General features: G+C 38.9%; 1 protein-coding gene across 1 annotated transcript in view; it reads left to right on the forward strand.

The window, feature by feature from the left end:
- The window catches only part of LOC134205465 (zinc transporter ZIP1), an 84,978-nt gene extending 68,475 nt beyond the window's left edge, over positions 1-16,503 (forward strand). Inside the window, exon 2 of the mRNA XM_062680726.1 lies at positions 15,899-16,503. Coding sequence (XP_062536710.1) covers positions 15,899-15,981 — 83 coding nt within the window. The 3' untranslated portion in view covers positions 15,982-16,503. The remainder of the gene's footprint in view (positions 1-15,898) is intronic.
- Positions 16,504-16,969: the final 466 nt, after the last annotated feature.

Raw genomic sequence — 16,969 nt, forward strand, 5'->3', positions numbered from 1 at the left:
CACCATTTTGGGCCGTATGCCATTTGACAAAACAAACCATAAGCCCGAAACCCATCTGGCCGACAGTTATTTGACCTAAAATGTCGTTTACCCGAACAGTTCATTTGGATGTAAATGTCGTTAAGCAGAAAGGGCCATTTGGCCGAAAATGATCAGGCCAGATGACTTTTTTCGGCCAACCGACATTTACAGCCAAACGACAAATTTGTCCATACGGCAGTTTCGGTCTGTTAGGATAAACAACTTTTTCAACCAAATTACTAGTTCAGCCATCTGTCGCTTTCAGCCAAACCATTACGACCAAACGTTTATTTCGACCAAATGGATTTTGGCCAGATGATTTTCGGCTTAATGGGTTATTCGGCCAAGTGGCATTCGAACAAATGGCTTCCAATAGAATGGTTTTCGCTCAAACGACAGGAAGGGCTGGATCGAGGGCCAAAAAGCTGAAACTTGTTGGGACGAATATGTCATTTGGTCGAAACCCATATGGCCCAACTGGAAATACGGTCAAAAATATCTTTGGCCGAAATGATCTTTTTGCACAAATGTCCATTCAGCCGAAATAGTCCTTAACAGCCAATTGACCTGTTAAGGCAAAAGACGTTATCAATTCGGCCGACGGAAAATTCCAGAGGGTTTCCAACGAAAAATCTTGCGAGTCCGCACATATTCTAAAGAATTGTTTGGGGTTTACTTTCTGCGGAAATATCTAATAATCCAGTCCATTGTTTTATTGATCAGTGTCTTAATTTAACAACAATTGTTTTACGTTCGTGCTCGCAATAATTTCGCAATTTCGCCTTTCGTATCAATCATAGCTGCCATACAATTAGAACAATGCATTGTGAGAAATGTTCGCTTGTCAGTGTCAAGTCTGATCTCCATACGGTGTATGCAAAAAAAGTTTCACGCTGACTGTGTTGGACTAACAGAAGCAGATCTATGTGCTCTGTCAACCAATATAATTTGGATGTATAACATATGCATGGCTCTATTTTATAAAATGAAAGATCGAACAAACTCGGATGCTGCAACAATTACCAAAAACCTATATCAGCTGATGTCGCTACCAATACCGAACAACACCATTTGTTGGATAATGATATTAATAATCTAAAGCGTACACCGGATGAAAAATACAATAGAGTTGCAATAAAATATCATAAAAATACAATACATCTATTGTTTTTATATCATACCAATTAAAGTGCCACATTGTTGTTCCAATAGACGTACAATAAATTCTATTGCCAGAAAAAAATTGGCAATGGAATTATAATAAAAAAGCATCTGCTTTTTATGTCAATAGCTACAGCAACTCTTACTATTTTGTTATATATATGAATTTAAGGTCGATCTAAGTGGATTCATAAAAATATTCCACAAAATGTACCTAAGCTTTTTGATCCATTATTTGGTTTCTCCGTGTATAATTTAGTTATCATAATTTTTTCGTAGATATTTTTCCGTAGATGCTGTCGGCTGGATTGGTTACAGCGCTGTTGTCAGATAAATGTGAATTATGATGTGATTTTAAGTGCGTCTTTATGCAGCCCGATTTTTTTTTCATCTAACCCGTTACAAACGTTTAATAAAAATCTGTCCTAGTGGTATTCGAGAAGGCCAAGGAATGAGGGGAGGGGGGTAATAATTAAAAATATGCATTAGAATAAATAAAATGATAAAAACCTTCTTAGATTTTTAGAGTTTTAAAAAATTTCAAAGAGCAAATCGATATGGCTCCTTAAAATGAAAATATAGCGATTGGCTCATTTCAATAAAAACATTTTTTCCTAGCAACTAAAAGTGTGTAGAACATTGAAAAATTGAAGAATTAGACAAATCGAAAATCAAATTTTAAGGACGTATCAATTTTGCACAACTATAATTTCGTTCACTAGAGAGAAAAAATTCTCGGGTGCACCTTTTTAAGTCAGTTTTTCTTATTCCTTAAATAAAGTGCTCTAAAAATAAAGACACACTCCAGAAGACATCAAAAATCTCCAATAAATAGTTTCACTGATAATACCAATGTCCCACTTTTTTCAAAACTATCCCAATGTACACTGCTGCCAAAAAAATGCCTCGGACACACACCTCTTAATGGGTTCTTCAGCTGATCAAAATATTGGGTCAACTAGTTTTCGGCCTAATAACCATTTTGGCTATTTGCTATTTAGCCCAACATGCTATTTGGTCAAATGACATACGGCAAAATGCCTTTCGGCCAAACGACCCATCGCCCAAAAAAGAATATGTATCAGTTACACAGTATGACGTTAAAATGTTGAAAATCGTTAATGGGTTGCTTGAATGCTTCCAGATAAATGTCCTGCTAGTGCCCCAAAACTGATCACCAAGGTTCAAAATTAGTTCAGAGGTGAACATAGGATTGTATTTTTCTCGGTCTGATTTTGAGTAGTCGCGGTGTACGTACAACTAATAGCTTTGGTGATGTTGGACACAAGCCGTATGGAAGACCTCCAGAACTGCTTCCTTTGAGTTCCGGATATTCCCGGAAGTGACCTGAAGTCTTAATACCAAGAAATGTTATCCTGCATTTCTCGCTTAACTTTTCAAAAGGACCTAAGTAACATTTTTTTCATGAATTAATTTGAATAGCGCAATCAACAGAACAACATGAAAGCTTTTGATTGCAGTACTCAAATTAATTCATGAAAAAAATGTTACTTAGGTCCTTTTGAAAAGTTGAGCGAGATTTCTTCATGACAAATCATAAAGTGTGATATGTCTCATACCATGTTTTTCACTGGGTCTCCAAAATCAATTCCCATATTAAATCCATAGTCAATATTTTAATTTAATTTATAAAAATCCATTCTTCATATTCTAATAACAATTCAATATCAAATAGTAACCAATCGATAAACTCAATTTTCGATCTAGTTTGAATCTCTGAATTCAATCAATCACCGGAGTCAATCTTCACATCTGCACATCGACTTTGAAAAATCTTGAATCAAATGTTCTAGGTGTACTATGAAATCAAATCACTAATAGTACACAAGCAAATCGAATCCGTCTTTTTCTTCAACGGCTCTACATTCACACTGGAACTTGGCCTGTTTTTCAAATTGGTGTACTCTAGCATTTCCACAGTTATTTATTTAAAGCATGTCTATGCCTGCCAAAAGCGTGAATAAGTACAATGGGTACACTATGCCCACGAAGCCGTAACTGTTTCCCTAACTGGACTAATTTCCAAATCTCAGCTCCAAATCCAATCTTCAAATTAAACTCCAAAAAATTACATTTTTTTTAAATTGAATGGCAAATTTACACTGCATTCAACAGACATACATGTTTGTCTAATTTTTTTCATTACCTCAACAATAGCCATCTGGTGGACGCATCTCTCTGTTGTACGGATTTTGGTCCCCACACGGTATCACACTTTTCGAGAGCTGCCGAGCTGCTATCGAAAATTGTTAGTAGAAGGGCGATAGTTATCATTCGAATCAATTCTCATGCAGTCGAAAATTGGCGCGAATGCACAAAACATCGTAATAAATGTACGGCAGCGCGACACCCCCCTTTCCACCCCGGATCAGATATTCACACAAATCCACACGTTTCGCGTGGAGTTTGACATTGTTGATTGTGTATGGGGCGCTCTCGAACGTCAGAAACTATAACAAACGGTTATGATGGGAGCATGAGCGGCCGGCGGTGGGGTTTGTCCACGCAAATTGTGCCAATCAGTGAGCAAATTAAGATCGGCAATTTCTGTCACATCGATCGATTGGAGGTACATAGAAAAGCACAGAAAAGCGGTCGTAGCACTTGGTGATAAAGCTTTTTGACATTGTTGTGAATATCAGACATTTGTTTTTTCATCGATGCATCAAAACGCATGTTAATGGGTGATGTTTTTGCAATCGTTTTTTTTACACAAGACGTTATTCGAGCAATAAATAAAAAACATCTCCATTTATCTAGGATCATAGGTGAACAAACGCTGATGATAGATCTGGCGTCATAACAGCAGATCACAACGGATGCGGAGCGCACTTGGGATTCAAGATGGGTTTAAATGTGCGTCATTCGATTTCGTTTTGGCCTTTCGCGCGACACTGACTGCCGGCGATCCGAGATTGAATCATTAAACCCTTGCACGTGATGGGAGAGCTCGTGTGTATTTTGGGGCTCTGCTAAGAAGTAGGGGAGTACCGGGAACAAATTGAGCATGCTAATGAGCTAATGTTGTGCTATTTCGTGGATTGTACTATTTCACAGGTTTTCTCGGACAAGGTAGTACGGGTTGATTTGCATACTACGTAGTTTATTTTGACCACACGCGACAAAAACAACCATATTTGGATAAGTCAATTCTAGGTGTAAAATAAAAATGACCATTCGTACAACTTTTACGTTTGCTTATTATACGAGTAAGGAAAACGTGAATTTGTTACCGACAATGCTTAAGACAAGTGGCCCTTTTTGAATAGTATGATCTTTTTTAAAACAAATTGAACCTATGTTCATAGAAAGTTGAAAACATGAAAAATGTACGCTTCAACCCCCTATAAAAAATTTGTTTTTGTGGTGAATATATAATCATTTCGTTACACCTTGTTGTACAAGAAAGACAAAAAATGTTTACAAATCAATGCTAACAGCATGAAATAAAAAGACTATGACATTTTTTTTCTCCGGGTGGTTCCTTTGAAGGCTTTTGTGTATAACATGTACAGTATAGCTTTTTACATATCTGAACGGTAACCGGTCGAGTGCCCAACTCGATCCAAAAATTCCGGGTAGATATACGTCCGGTTCAATGGTGCCCCGACGACCTGAGGCTGGTACATTCACGCGTGACGATCTTCTCGGACTATGCTGAATCTAGCTATACTGTGATTACCGATTTCCTGTGCCCTTGTACCATTCAGATCGAGGTAGTGAGTGACAATGACAGTCTTCGGCGGCGAATCTTTCCTACTCCGCTGAGAAGTTCGAAGAACAAGAAAAAGTTGCCTGCGCTTACCTGGAGTACACCCTAGAGCTGTTCGGCATCTACTTCGAAAGTGCCGCTATTGCCGTCGAGTCGCATCTCCCCCAATTGTTTGAGAGTACTCTTGGAGGTGATGTCGCATCTATCGACTAACATCGATACGCCAGCTACCCCCTATGTCAGACTTCAAGTATGAAGCATCTGATTTTTTTGTATGGGTTGTCACACTTCACTAAACCCCCCTTCCCTCTCTAAGTGTTACGTAATTTTTGGACTTCCCTATAAGCATTCGAGCATTGCACGTATCTTTAGACCTTCAGCCTCTGGAAAAAAAGGTCTGGAGAAATAAAATAGATGGTTGCGTCGTCGGGGGTCAAATGGGGGTGAGAATGGGCCACTGTTTCAAGTACTTAGAATGCTTGTAGAATAGATTGAATGTAACTGAGGGCAAGAAAACTAAAATATAAGAGACCTTTTTGAACGATTTTGCTATCTGACCTCCAGGCTGCCGGTAAGAGCGATGACCCATTCTCACCCTCCAGACCCATTGTCACCCCTAATGGCGGTTTCAGAATATATTCGACAGATCCTCATGCGTTCCCAACGACAGTGAATTTCTCCATTTCACGGACACGCACACCGGAGACTTTGATAAAACAGTTGCGTGATTTCCAAATGCAATTCAACAGCCTACATGAGCAGTTGGCAGCAGAGATAACTCGTCAAATTGAGGACTGCTCCCCCTGTGCTATAGTTTCCTCCCGAATTTCTCCGATCGTGTCACCGTTGGTTCTCACGTCCGCACCACAGCAACTTGCTGCCAGACAAGTCGTGCACGGTCGACTAGCCGTTGTTCCTGAGCTGCTATCAAAAATCTACTGACATGTGTGGCTATTCAAAACAGGAGAATCTAATGCAATAGAAGTGTAACATGAGACGGTTCGTAGTTATCTAATGCAGTATCGTCATCAACACATTGATTACTCATCAATGTACCAACTACACAAACTCTCAATCCGAAACATTTGGAAAGCTTGGGTAGTTTAGGTCTAGCATGAAAAACCCTTTGTAGGCACCTCGTAGCTGCAGGTCTTCGCGATCGCGTATTGCTTTATAAGCTTCCAACTACTTTCAAGCTTAACCGATCACTTTCAACACGCCAGAACCTTATCTTCAACCTGACCATGGATCAGATCGTAGCAGCTGCAAGTGATGGGACTTTTCTGAACGAGGTAGATGGACTTGGACACCGAAACACGCAGGAGAAACCGAAGACCCGGCTCGACTTTGAACACCGTCAAATACCTCAACCTCCCAGTTCAATCGCAGGATTTCAACAAACTTTACAACAGGCATTGCATTTTATCCCATCATTCGATCTTCTGAGCAAAGATACTGATGATATTCAGGGATATCGATCTTAGTTATCTATTTGCTCAGTAAACAAAGTGCAATGTTCGCCATGGAGAAACATTTTTTCACTGTTTTTGTTGTGGCAACGCCCTCGCAACGTGAACAAACCCCGAAACACGCTGGCTATCTGGATCATCATTGAATGCTCAAATGATAATATCTTTCCAGGGTGCTCTTTGATTAGGGATAATATCTTTGCACAAGCAAAGATAATATCCTGTGCTCAGATGATATTGCAAAGCCTGCTTTACAAGCAATTTCAATGCCTCCTAGATCTACTGATCCGTAGCTACGCCAACGGATTGGACAATTCGTTCGTCATGACCACGGTATAGGGCACTGCACGGACTGCTTTGTCTCTTTTTCGCTGCAAAGAAATTAGAAAACAACAAGGCCAGTAAACGTCAAAACTTATAAAGAACAAAAGAGAAAGAGATTTTTTCGTGCAGTAACAGAAAACAAAAGTAAGCATGCTGCGACCGTAGAGCATCGTCTCGGTCCAGCTTGTGCGAAGATAGCAGTGACGTCACATGTTTACATTCAAACTGAATGTTTCAGGTATCTGGCAACCCCAATCCTACCCACTACGTTTGACAATAGCCAACATCTTTGAGTTTCCCATTGTTCTATTGAAATTGGGTTTCCCACTGACAATTAGTTTTTGTAAACAAACCACTATTCCGAAGTGATTTTTTCCAAATAGACGTAATTATTTTTCATCATTTTTCAAGAACTTGTGCGAAAGTATGAATGCGAGGTGTATTTCAACAAGAATATTGATGTCTTCAATAAATTTTCATATTTCAATCGACACCAAGCGCTCTACTTTGCCAAAATATTATGATATTTAAAATATATTTTCAATGGCAGGTTTTAACGATTATGATTACGCCTTCGTATTAAATTAATCGATTATTTTGATGCTGGCATCAGAAACATGGCCGCTTAGCAGACCCCTGGAATGTTTATATACGTGATGAGTCTGCCTTGTTTTTTGTATGCCGAGGTCATGACGATATCATAAATCATGTAAGGAACCAATGTAAACCCAGTCGCTGCTAAAACCAGGCTAGAGGAACAACGCATGTTGTACAGAACAACCTCTGCTGCAAATGTAACGGGCATTGCTGTTTTGAATCTCCGCTCTCATAAACTAGTAAAGGAGCTTTTCTCGTTGGAAAATGCTGCTGCCTCTGCAATTGAGAACGAAGATGACAAACTTGCCAAGCGAACTTAAAAAGCAACACCGTGAAGGAATGGCTATACTAATTTCCCAAACAGTAGACTAATCAATTTCGATGTAGTAAAGTTTTCGATTTTCCACCATTAGCCTTGAACGTCGCTTACCATCGGAACCCACGCTGCACCACAATGAGAGAACCGAGATCATTGAGTACGCCACCAACGGGCACGTTCAGAGGAGTTATCAACTTCGTTTCCAAACAGACCTAATCCTTGCCTTTGAAAATCGTAACAAGTCTTCTTCTTCTTCTTATTGGTATTACATCCCCTCACAGAGCAGCCTCGCAGCTTAGTGTTCATTAAGCACTTCCACAGTTATTAACTGCGAGGTTTCTAAGCCAATTTACCATTTTTTTTGCATTCATATATCATGAGGCTTTTATGCCCAGGGAAGTCGAGACGATTTCCAATCCGAAAGTTGTCTACACCGGCACCGGGAATCGAACCCAGCCACCCTCAGCATAGTCTTGCTTTGTAGCCGCGCGTCTGACCGCACGGCTAAGGAGGGCCCCTGAAGCGTAACGAGTCTATGGAAGCCAAATAAGATGTGGTTGGTGTGGGATGAGGCTAACAGTCCTAAGCTCGTTTCGCCAAATTTGAGTTGGCTATCAGTGCCGATGTGCGCGAAATTTCCCATCAGATTCTTATCCTACCAGAACACCATTTCGCTCAATTCTTTCTTTGGCGCGGCAATCCATCTGAAACATTTGACGTGTATGAAATGAACGTTGCTATCTTATGCTACACCTGCTCGGCTTATGCATCCCACTTTTTTATGGATCGAAACGCCGATTAATTATCTGAACAGTTACCAAGAGCGGCGGAAGCGATCAATAAGAATCAAAAAGTGGACGATTTCCTGTCCAGGTTGCATACAGAAGAAAAAGCTATTTAGCTTGAAGAGCTAAGCAAATATACTTCAGGGTGGGCTTCATCATTAGAAACTGACTGTCCAAATCATGCGGAGTTCTAAAGAGGGTCGGAGAAAATCAAACGGATTATCAGAGGAAAACGTCGTTGTTGGACTGGTCGGTTGCCTATGAATATGTGCTCGATATAACTTGGAGGCCAGACCAAGAAGTATTCGTCTTCCAAGGCGTATTCAACGGTGAGATACGGAAGCTCCTACAGGATGGTGCCCTTTGTGATATTGGACTGGCAGCACATTTTCGTCCAAAGAAGCTTTTGATGGTGTCAAAAAAAGGAAGGTTGCGCTTTTAAAGTTCTTGTCCATTCCGAGGCTAGAACTGTCATCAGCAATTCTTTGTGCAAGATTGTCGAAATCCGTAGTGGTAAACCATATTTCAAACTAATCGCAGTTTTCTGCGATTCTTGAATCGCAGAAGGATTCTTGCACATTCTTTCCCTAATTGCGGTAGGACCTTCGCAAGTACCGACAATTTGTTGCCTTCAGACTGACGGAAATCCACGAGCTAACACGCGTTGATTAGTGACGTTGGATGTTATCCCATTCGGACGTTGCCGACGAGGTTATAGTTGTTCGTCGATTCGCAAATTGTCAGCGGTGGCGTTTGTCATAATTATGCTCGGCGACGACGACACGTTCGTGTTCGTTTTTAAAGATTTTTTACTAGATTTTTTTTGGGTTATTGAAACGAAATTCAAAGCAAAATCTTTTGTATCTTGCCTGAAAAATGGAATGAACTTTCCCAGAAAATTCTACCTAGTTTCCCAAAATATTTATTTTGATTTTTTTTATGAAATTTTATTTTCAACAAAGATTGTTGGTTATTGTCAGAGAATATGTCTGGAATGTCTGTCATGGGAAATTTTTCAGATTTTCCCTGGAAAGTCGTCAGAGTTTCCAATGAATATTATTCGGAAGCTAAAACGGATATTCTACGGAACTGACTTTTCCCATCAAAAATTTTATCTAATTGTATTGTCTCAGTTAATTCTTTAACTAATTTCAGGTCAACTTACCTAAAAAAATCATAATTTACGCTTCTAGTTTTGAAACGAAAACAAAAATGAATGGAAAAAGTTTCGGTCTAACATTCGTCCGATTTTAGAACAACATCAGCCTGTTTGGCACCTACTGGACCTTTTCAGTTTTGATTTTTTAGTTTAAAAATAATTACAGGCAACATGATTTCTTTGAGAGAGTTGACCTCAAGCAAGATAAAGAATGAATGGGACAAATGAATAGGATAATTTTTTTAATGGGAAATTAATAGATGGAAGGTAAAAAAAAATCAAAATTTTCCACATTTTGATGAAACATCTTACATATCGGCGAGGCAAAACGCTCTAGTAGGACTAACCTACAATGTACTACGCGTCTCCACTCACTGTCCATACCATGCTGAATGTAGATTTGCCGACGCGTGGTGTGTTAGGGAAGAGCTGCCACCTAGAAGGCGTTTTGCCTCATGAGTTTTCCGACAACAAAATATCACCACTTGTTTGAAATATGAATATTATCAATATGATCGACCGTTCAAAACAGAACTAAAAACCCGAATCTGCGTCCAATACGAAACACGTTGACTCGCGAACGAATTGATTTACATTCTGACCGCTCAAAATAGATCTAAACCCCGGATCCGCGTTCGATATGAAATACGTTCGTGAGGCCTACCTTAGCCGTGCGGTACGATGCGCGGCTACAAAGCAAGACTATGCTGGAGGTGGCTGGGTTCGATTCATTGTCCGGTCTAGGAAATTTTCGGGTTGGAAATTGCCTCAACTTCCCTGGGCATAAAAGTATCATCGTGTTATCCTTATGATACACAAATGCAAAAATGGCAGTTTGGCTAAGAACCTCGCAGTTAATAACTGTGAAAGTGCTTAATGAACACTTTGTTGCGAGGCGGCAATGTCACAGTGGGATAATGGGGTATGTAATGCCAATAAGATGAAACATGTTCAATTGCGAAATCTCTTCGAAAACTCCTCGGTAAATTGTTTTAAAAAAAACAGATAACCACTCATCGCATAACAATGCACGAATGCAATCGTTTGCTGGCACAAAGTTCATCAACATCGCATTGTGATGCAAAATAAGTCAGTTCAGTCATAAATGTTTCCGCTCAGTAGGCTGTTTCACGAGTTTATTTCAGTCACATTTGTTGACATCGCATACTGCCACAAACAAACTCGAATGAAATAGGATTAACTGTCAAACAGTGTTTGTTACAGATCACTTAGCAATAAACCAAAAAATAACTCGTTGGAAAATCGTGAACATCACATACACTACAGCAGGCCTGCCCAACCTTTTCAAGCCACGGGTCAATTTTTAGAATTCACACTTGCTGGCGGGCCAGAACATATTCGGTACAAAACTTTTTGAATTTTTTCAAAATTATCAGTGTTCCCTGGTGGCCAACAAAAGAATTCATCAACGGATTTAAGATCTAGAAAGGATTGCTGGCAGTATAGGGATCAAAGCTGCCAATTTATCTGTCATTCGAAGATGACCGTCAATTCCTCTTATGAAGACAGCCACCTTTGCCACGTTTTTCACGTCAGTATTTTCATCGTTTGTTTGTGAGAACTTGTACTCTTCAACGTGTTCCGCGTAAACTAGTGCTACTGAAGGAGGCTATTTCCTTAGGACACACGATGTACTTAAACAACAACCGAAATGCTTTCCTTAACAAGCTCTTCGTCCTGGAAAGGTTTCACCCGTTTTGTCAAAATATTACCAACAGCAAAATTGGCCCGAACTGCATTTTTTGACTTCGTATTCACTGCATCATTTTTTGAATCAATTAATGGAGATTTAAATTGACTGAGCACTCTACCTTTGAAGCTCTACCAACTTTTGTTCTCTACCTGAGCCAAATATCATATTTCATAGAATGCTTGGATTCAGATTTTATTCGTTGAATAAAGCAAAACTTTCTGAGCAAGTTAAGCAAACCGGCCTTCCTTTTTTTCAACGTCAACGTAAACTACTCGTGCCAATTATTAGGGAGCGTCCACAAATTACGTAACGCTTAGAAGGGGGTGGCCTAAATGTGACGATCCATACAAAAAATTCAGATGTTTCATAATTAATGGATCTTCCTTTACTCAAAAAGCGATGTTCTACATCAATCTTTTGTGTCTTGAGATTGCTCTATGCAATCAATTCAAATTAGATATAATATAATTTTTCGTTTCAAGATTTGAATTAAAACTTACGTATTTAATAATGAATAATAAAAATAGTTTCCCGAGCCATCTAGAAAAGCTGACGGGCAGAATTTGAGTTAATTTTTCTTACACACCGCGGGCCACAAAAAATTGAGTCGAGGGCCGCATCCGGCCCGCGGGCCGTTCGTTGGGCAGCCCTGCACTACAGTGTATCGCGACTGATAAGCGCTGAAATTTATGTGCATTGGCATCGCATAACGAAACATCTATTGTATCATTCTTGCATCCCGGTTGTGTGGAAAGTCATTCGGGGGTATGTCATTTGATTGAATGCCACTTGGCCGAATAACACGTTAAGCAGAAAATCATCTAGTCGAATTCCATTTGGCCGAATTGAAAATTTGGCAGTACTAAAACGGTTTGGCCGAAAATGTCATTTAGCCGAAAGCGACATACGACCGAAAAGGACATACAGTTGTACTAGTAATTTAGTCAAAAAAATGTTTTCCAAAACGCCATTAGGCCGAAACGGTAGTTTTGCAGACAGGGTCATCACTTTTTCGGTCAAATAGCCCTTTCTGCCAAACGACCGTTTCGGTAAAATGACCAGTTCGACTGAACGACATTTTCGGCCGTATGTCAATTCAAATTTCAGCCAAACCGCATTTTCGCCAAAATGACTTTTCGGCTAAATGCCCGAACGGCATTTTCAGCCGAATGGCCATTTTGGCCAGATGGGTTTCGGTCTAATGATTTGTTCAGTCAAAAGGCATACTTGGCCAATAAACTTTTAACGGTCCCTCCCATCGTTCAGGTGAAAGTCATTCGGCGGTTTGGCCGAATATGAAATCAATTTTCCATTATCCTGCCCAAAGGACACGGTGGAACAAAGCTTTTCATCATACTTCTGCGAGAACTGTGGACAATTACGGGCTGATGTTGATGAAGCAGGGACGCACCTTAAGAACGATCTGGGCGGTGCATCTGGAGGTAGGGCATGTAGTGGGGTCCCGATCAATAATGCATAACAAAATCATAACAAGGGGAGTTATTTATTTCAGAAAAATATTGTAACAAAATGTGTTATAAATTTGGCTGGTTAGTTGTTAAAATGACAAAAATTATAACAAAAATCCCTCTAGCCGTAACACAATTAAATCAGAGGTTGATACCTTTATATCAACATTATAACAAACGTTGATATAATTATTCTGTAAAAAAAGCTACTTTCAATGTAATTGCCTACATCGCGTATAAAAATCCATCCATAATGTAGGGAATTAACTTTGTACTAGCTATTAATATCGAACATAGATTCAAGTTACACGGGAGGTGATTGCCTCCGCGTTTTTCCAATATCTACAAAAAATGTAGGCAATTATTTAGTGTAAATATACATAACTAATGTTGTTATAATTTTGATATGAAATAAAACTGATCGAAGACACATTTTCATCGAATTATCTAATTATAACAAACGTTGTTTTAAATAACAACCATTGATAGAATTGGTTTATAATTTTGTTATGCATTGTTGATCGGGGTCCTACACAGAAAGAAATAATGAAAAGTAAACATCGCGTAAAACTTGAGATGCAGAAATTTACGCTTTTCTACGCTGAAATGGTGCCCTTTCTAACAAGTTTGCTTACAACTTGCATGCAATGTTGATGTTTCACGTCAAATATTGTATACATTTAGGCTATATCCCGCATGGAATTACGCTAATAATGGCGTTCCATTTATGTGCATGATTGTTACATGTGCATGATACAAGAAGGCGGTTAGGCGGTTTATCGAACAGAAGTCAAACATACGTTGTCATCAATTTCCACGGGTGGCAAGCCATATGACGGACGTTGCCAATCGAGACTGAGTCAAAAGTGAACTCTAGAACACCCTTCTACCTGACAATCGAACAGGAACAAAATGCTTTTTTCCCCGAGTTCCGTCCTTTTTATACGAAAAATGCGTGACCATAGTTTTCCTATTATTTTAGAGAAAGGCACTTACATTTCTGAATGGATTAATCAGAATTTTGTGTTTCATATTCAATTTTACGGTTATGCAACTCGTTGCCCAACGTTTCGATAGGGGACTGTGTCTTCCCCAGGGGGTAATTATTATAAATATTTGTGATTTTTTCCGTATCGAAGCGTTGGAAAATGAATAAACTCGTTTTTATAAAAAAAAAGACTGCGTAGCCGTAAAATTGTATATAAAGGTTACAGTCAAACTTACATCAATAGTTTTATTTCTTAGTATTAAGACGTATGTCGTCCACCAACTTCCATTAAATCATCGATAAATTCTTCACGAGTGACATATCCAAAGCATTTATCGCGCCGGTTGCAAATTTTTATCCAAATTCATGAATCACACATTTTTCCGTCGATTGAGGTTATGTCAGCCCAAAAGAGGATGACAAAATTCACAACTGCGTATCGTGCGAGAACGGTAAACCGCAAAAATATGTTAGTAGGTATGATGAATTGACGTACGTGACATCGAGTGAGCGCACACGAGAAGAAAAGAAATCGTCATAATCTCTAACTACCTACATGGGCACATTGTTTGGTAATTTTTTATTAGCCATACATGACCGTAATGTCAAATGTGTTTTTAATCTGATGCATTGAGAAGACCTACCACGTTCCGTGCGGGTAACCACATTTCTGGCAGCTTACCAGACACATATGGTGAAAAAAATATCATCAGCTTAATTTGCCAATAGTGGTGCGTTGACACTTGTTAATAGTTTCACATCCAACAAACAGGTGCCAGATTTGAAAAACTTTAATGTAAGAAATCTGCCCTCCGTTGGTTGAGTGAACATTTGAACCGTTTGTTTGAGAGACTGCATATGTGATATTTTTGGCCAAAATGAGATTTTCATATATTCTGAATCCTATAATACGAAAAAAAAAATGTTTGTTCGGAAATGTATGAAGAATTTTTCAATTGTTTGAGAAACTACATATGTACACGCACTTTGAAGAGCAATCATGAAGTACTGCTTACAGTTCTCAAAATAGAAGTACCTCAGGTAGTTTCGCCAAAAACTATTGATCTGTATTGAAGAAATCAAAAGATTCGGTGACAATTTGTTCAAAAACATTTTTTTTTGTTTCCTCGGAATTGTGAAAAATTGAAATTTGCAGTTTCTCAAACAAATGATTCATTTGTTCTCCTGGTGGGTGAGTGTGTATCTTGTGTGGCAACAATGTATACACTATGCCTAAGGAGAATGTTTCCCACCCGAAAACATCCTAGACAGGACCGATAATCGAACTCGCCATCTCCGGATTGGCAATCCTTTGCCTTTGCTCGCAAAGCTAACAGGAGACCCTAGATTCCAAGATTCAGAAGAATATTCCATGAAAAATCAGAATTTTTTTTTTTTTGGAAATTCAAAAAATTTTCTCTGTTTAAACTGCTAAGCCATGCAGTTGCAAAATAACTGATTGTTGCTAATGATTGGCTACCTCTTAAAAATTGTTCTTCTATGTCATAATCTATGATTTATGCACATCTTAAAATTTCATGAAACCTTTCAGATCATGCAGCTATGGCGATGGCATTGAACGATTTCACCGCATTCTATTTTTGATCAACTACAAACCGTCTAACAAATGACCGCTACAGAAGTCACGTTCCGAACGGGACTGAATATGTTTTACGACAAACATGACACTATGCCGCAGCATGTTGGCACAAAATTAAGTAAATATTTACGACCAAACCGCTGCTGACGACCCCTTGCCTTCGCTTGTGTTTCTGTACCCCATATTTTGAACTGCGTCCGTGGAGAAACCACCTGCGGCAGTCAGAAGTTTTACTGCTCTGAAGTTTTACATTTGTTTGTGGGCAGATAAGCAACGCGACGGCTGTCAATTTAAACGTTTTATTACTATCTCCGTTAAGTATCTTTGAGCATTTGTAGGTCTAATATTCTTGACTTAATTGAGTTGAGACGTTTTAACACAATTCAGTATTTCAGCACACGCGTTTAGTATATCAGCAATATTTTATTTTCTGTTTATTTTATTGATTAAGAAACTAATGCATATTTACGACCATCTGTGTTTAACTTTTAATTGCACTTGTATGCATTGTTTCCCTTATTGACATTTGAATTCTTTTTCTCTATTTCCTTTTTTCCAGCTGGAGGGCATGGCCACAGCCACGGTGGATCGACCAGCGACGATCACGACCACGACCACGATCATGATCATGATCACCACTAGGGGGCCGTCTCGTCCAGGGGGTCCTGAATCCGGAAATAAGCTTATCATCACCGTTCGCTACGCTGATGCGCTAGCGAACACGTGAATGTAGGCAGCAGTAGGAGGTAGAAGTGACGGAGGGTTGTTGACAATTGTTGCTTAACCAATTGTAGGAAACAAAAAAAAATGTGAACAGTATTTCGTTAGAGGTGAGCCGGCGTCCGAAACTCTTTGCAGCTGTGATAGTGTGAAAGCAAGATTAATATAACACAAAGTAATAGAAGCTTATTGTAGGATTCGATAGGTGTTTAAGTACCATAGATAGATAGAAAGTTTTAAAAGAATTATCGGTTTCAGTACAAAACCGGTCCCATGCCTTTGGGCATGTGATTTGATATTTGATGGTACATGCGTATGCCAACCAATAGTAAGATTTTAGCCAATCTTTGCAACTATCAAGACTTGAACTGTATCCGTGTACCGTAATAGCATTTGTTTAATTTTTAACATCAGATTATAATTATAGTTTAGTTTTAATAACAATTCATATTGGTTATTGATCCGAAATTCCTATAGGTTTAGACAAAACATCGAAAACATTTCTTATAAAATTCGTAAATCAAGTACTAACATCTAAGATAAATGCATTCTATTTGTAATAAAGGCCAAATAGATTTTCAAAACATATAGTCTTCGGAGATCATTATCTAACAAACAATTTAAGCCAAACAAGCTAGATTTTTAGTTGAAAAAATGGTGTTTGGCTATATAAGCGCTTTACCCATCTCCAATGTTGTTGGGAAGTCAGGTGGATGAAATTCTTTACTTACTTAGTCCTGCGCACTCCGAGTGGTGCAAAGGGCCGTCTTTGAAACGCTCCATCCTGGCTGATTTTTTTTTTTTTCAAATTCGTTTATTTATTAGGCTCAATTGTGTATAACACTCTGCGGAGCCAGTATCATGTTTTGTAGTATTACAAAAATTGAACTTTATAACAAAAACTATTCGT

This window comes from Armigeres subalbatus, chromosome 1 (genome assembly GCF_024139115.2).
Source record: "Armigeres subalbatus isolate Guangzhou_Male chromosome 1, GZ_Asu_2, whole genome shotgun sequence".
NCBI lineage: Eukaryota > Metazoa > Arthropoda > Insecta > Diptera > Culicidae > Armigeres > Armigeres subalbatus.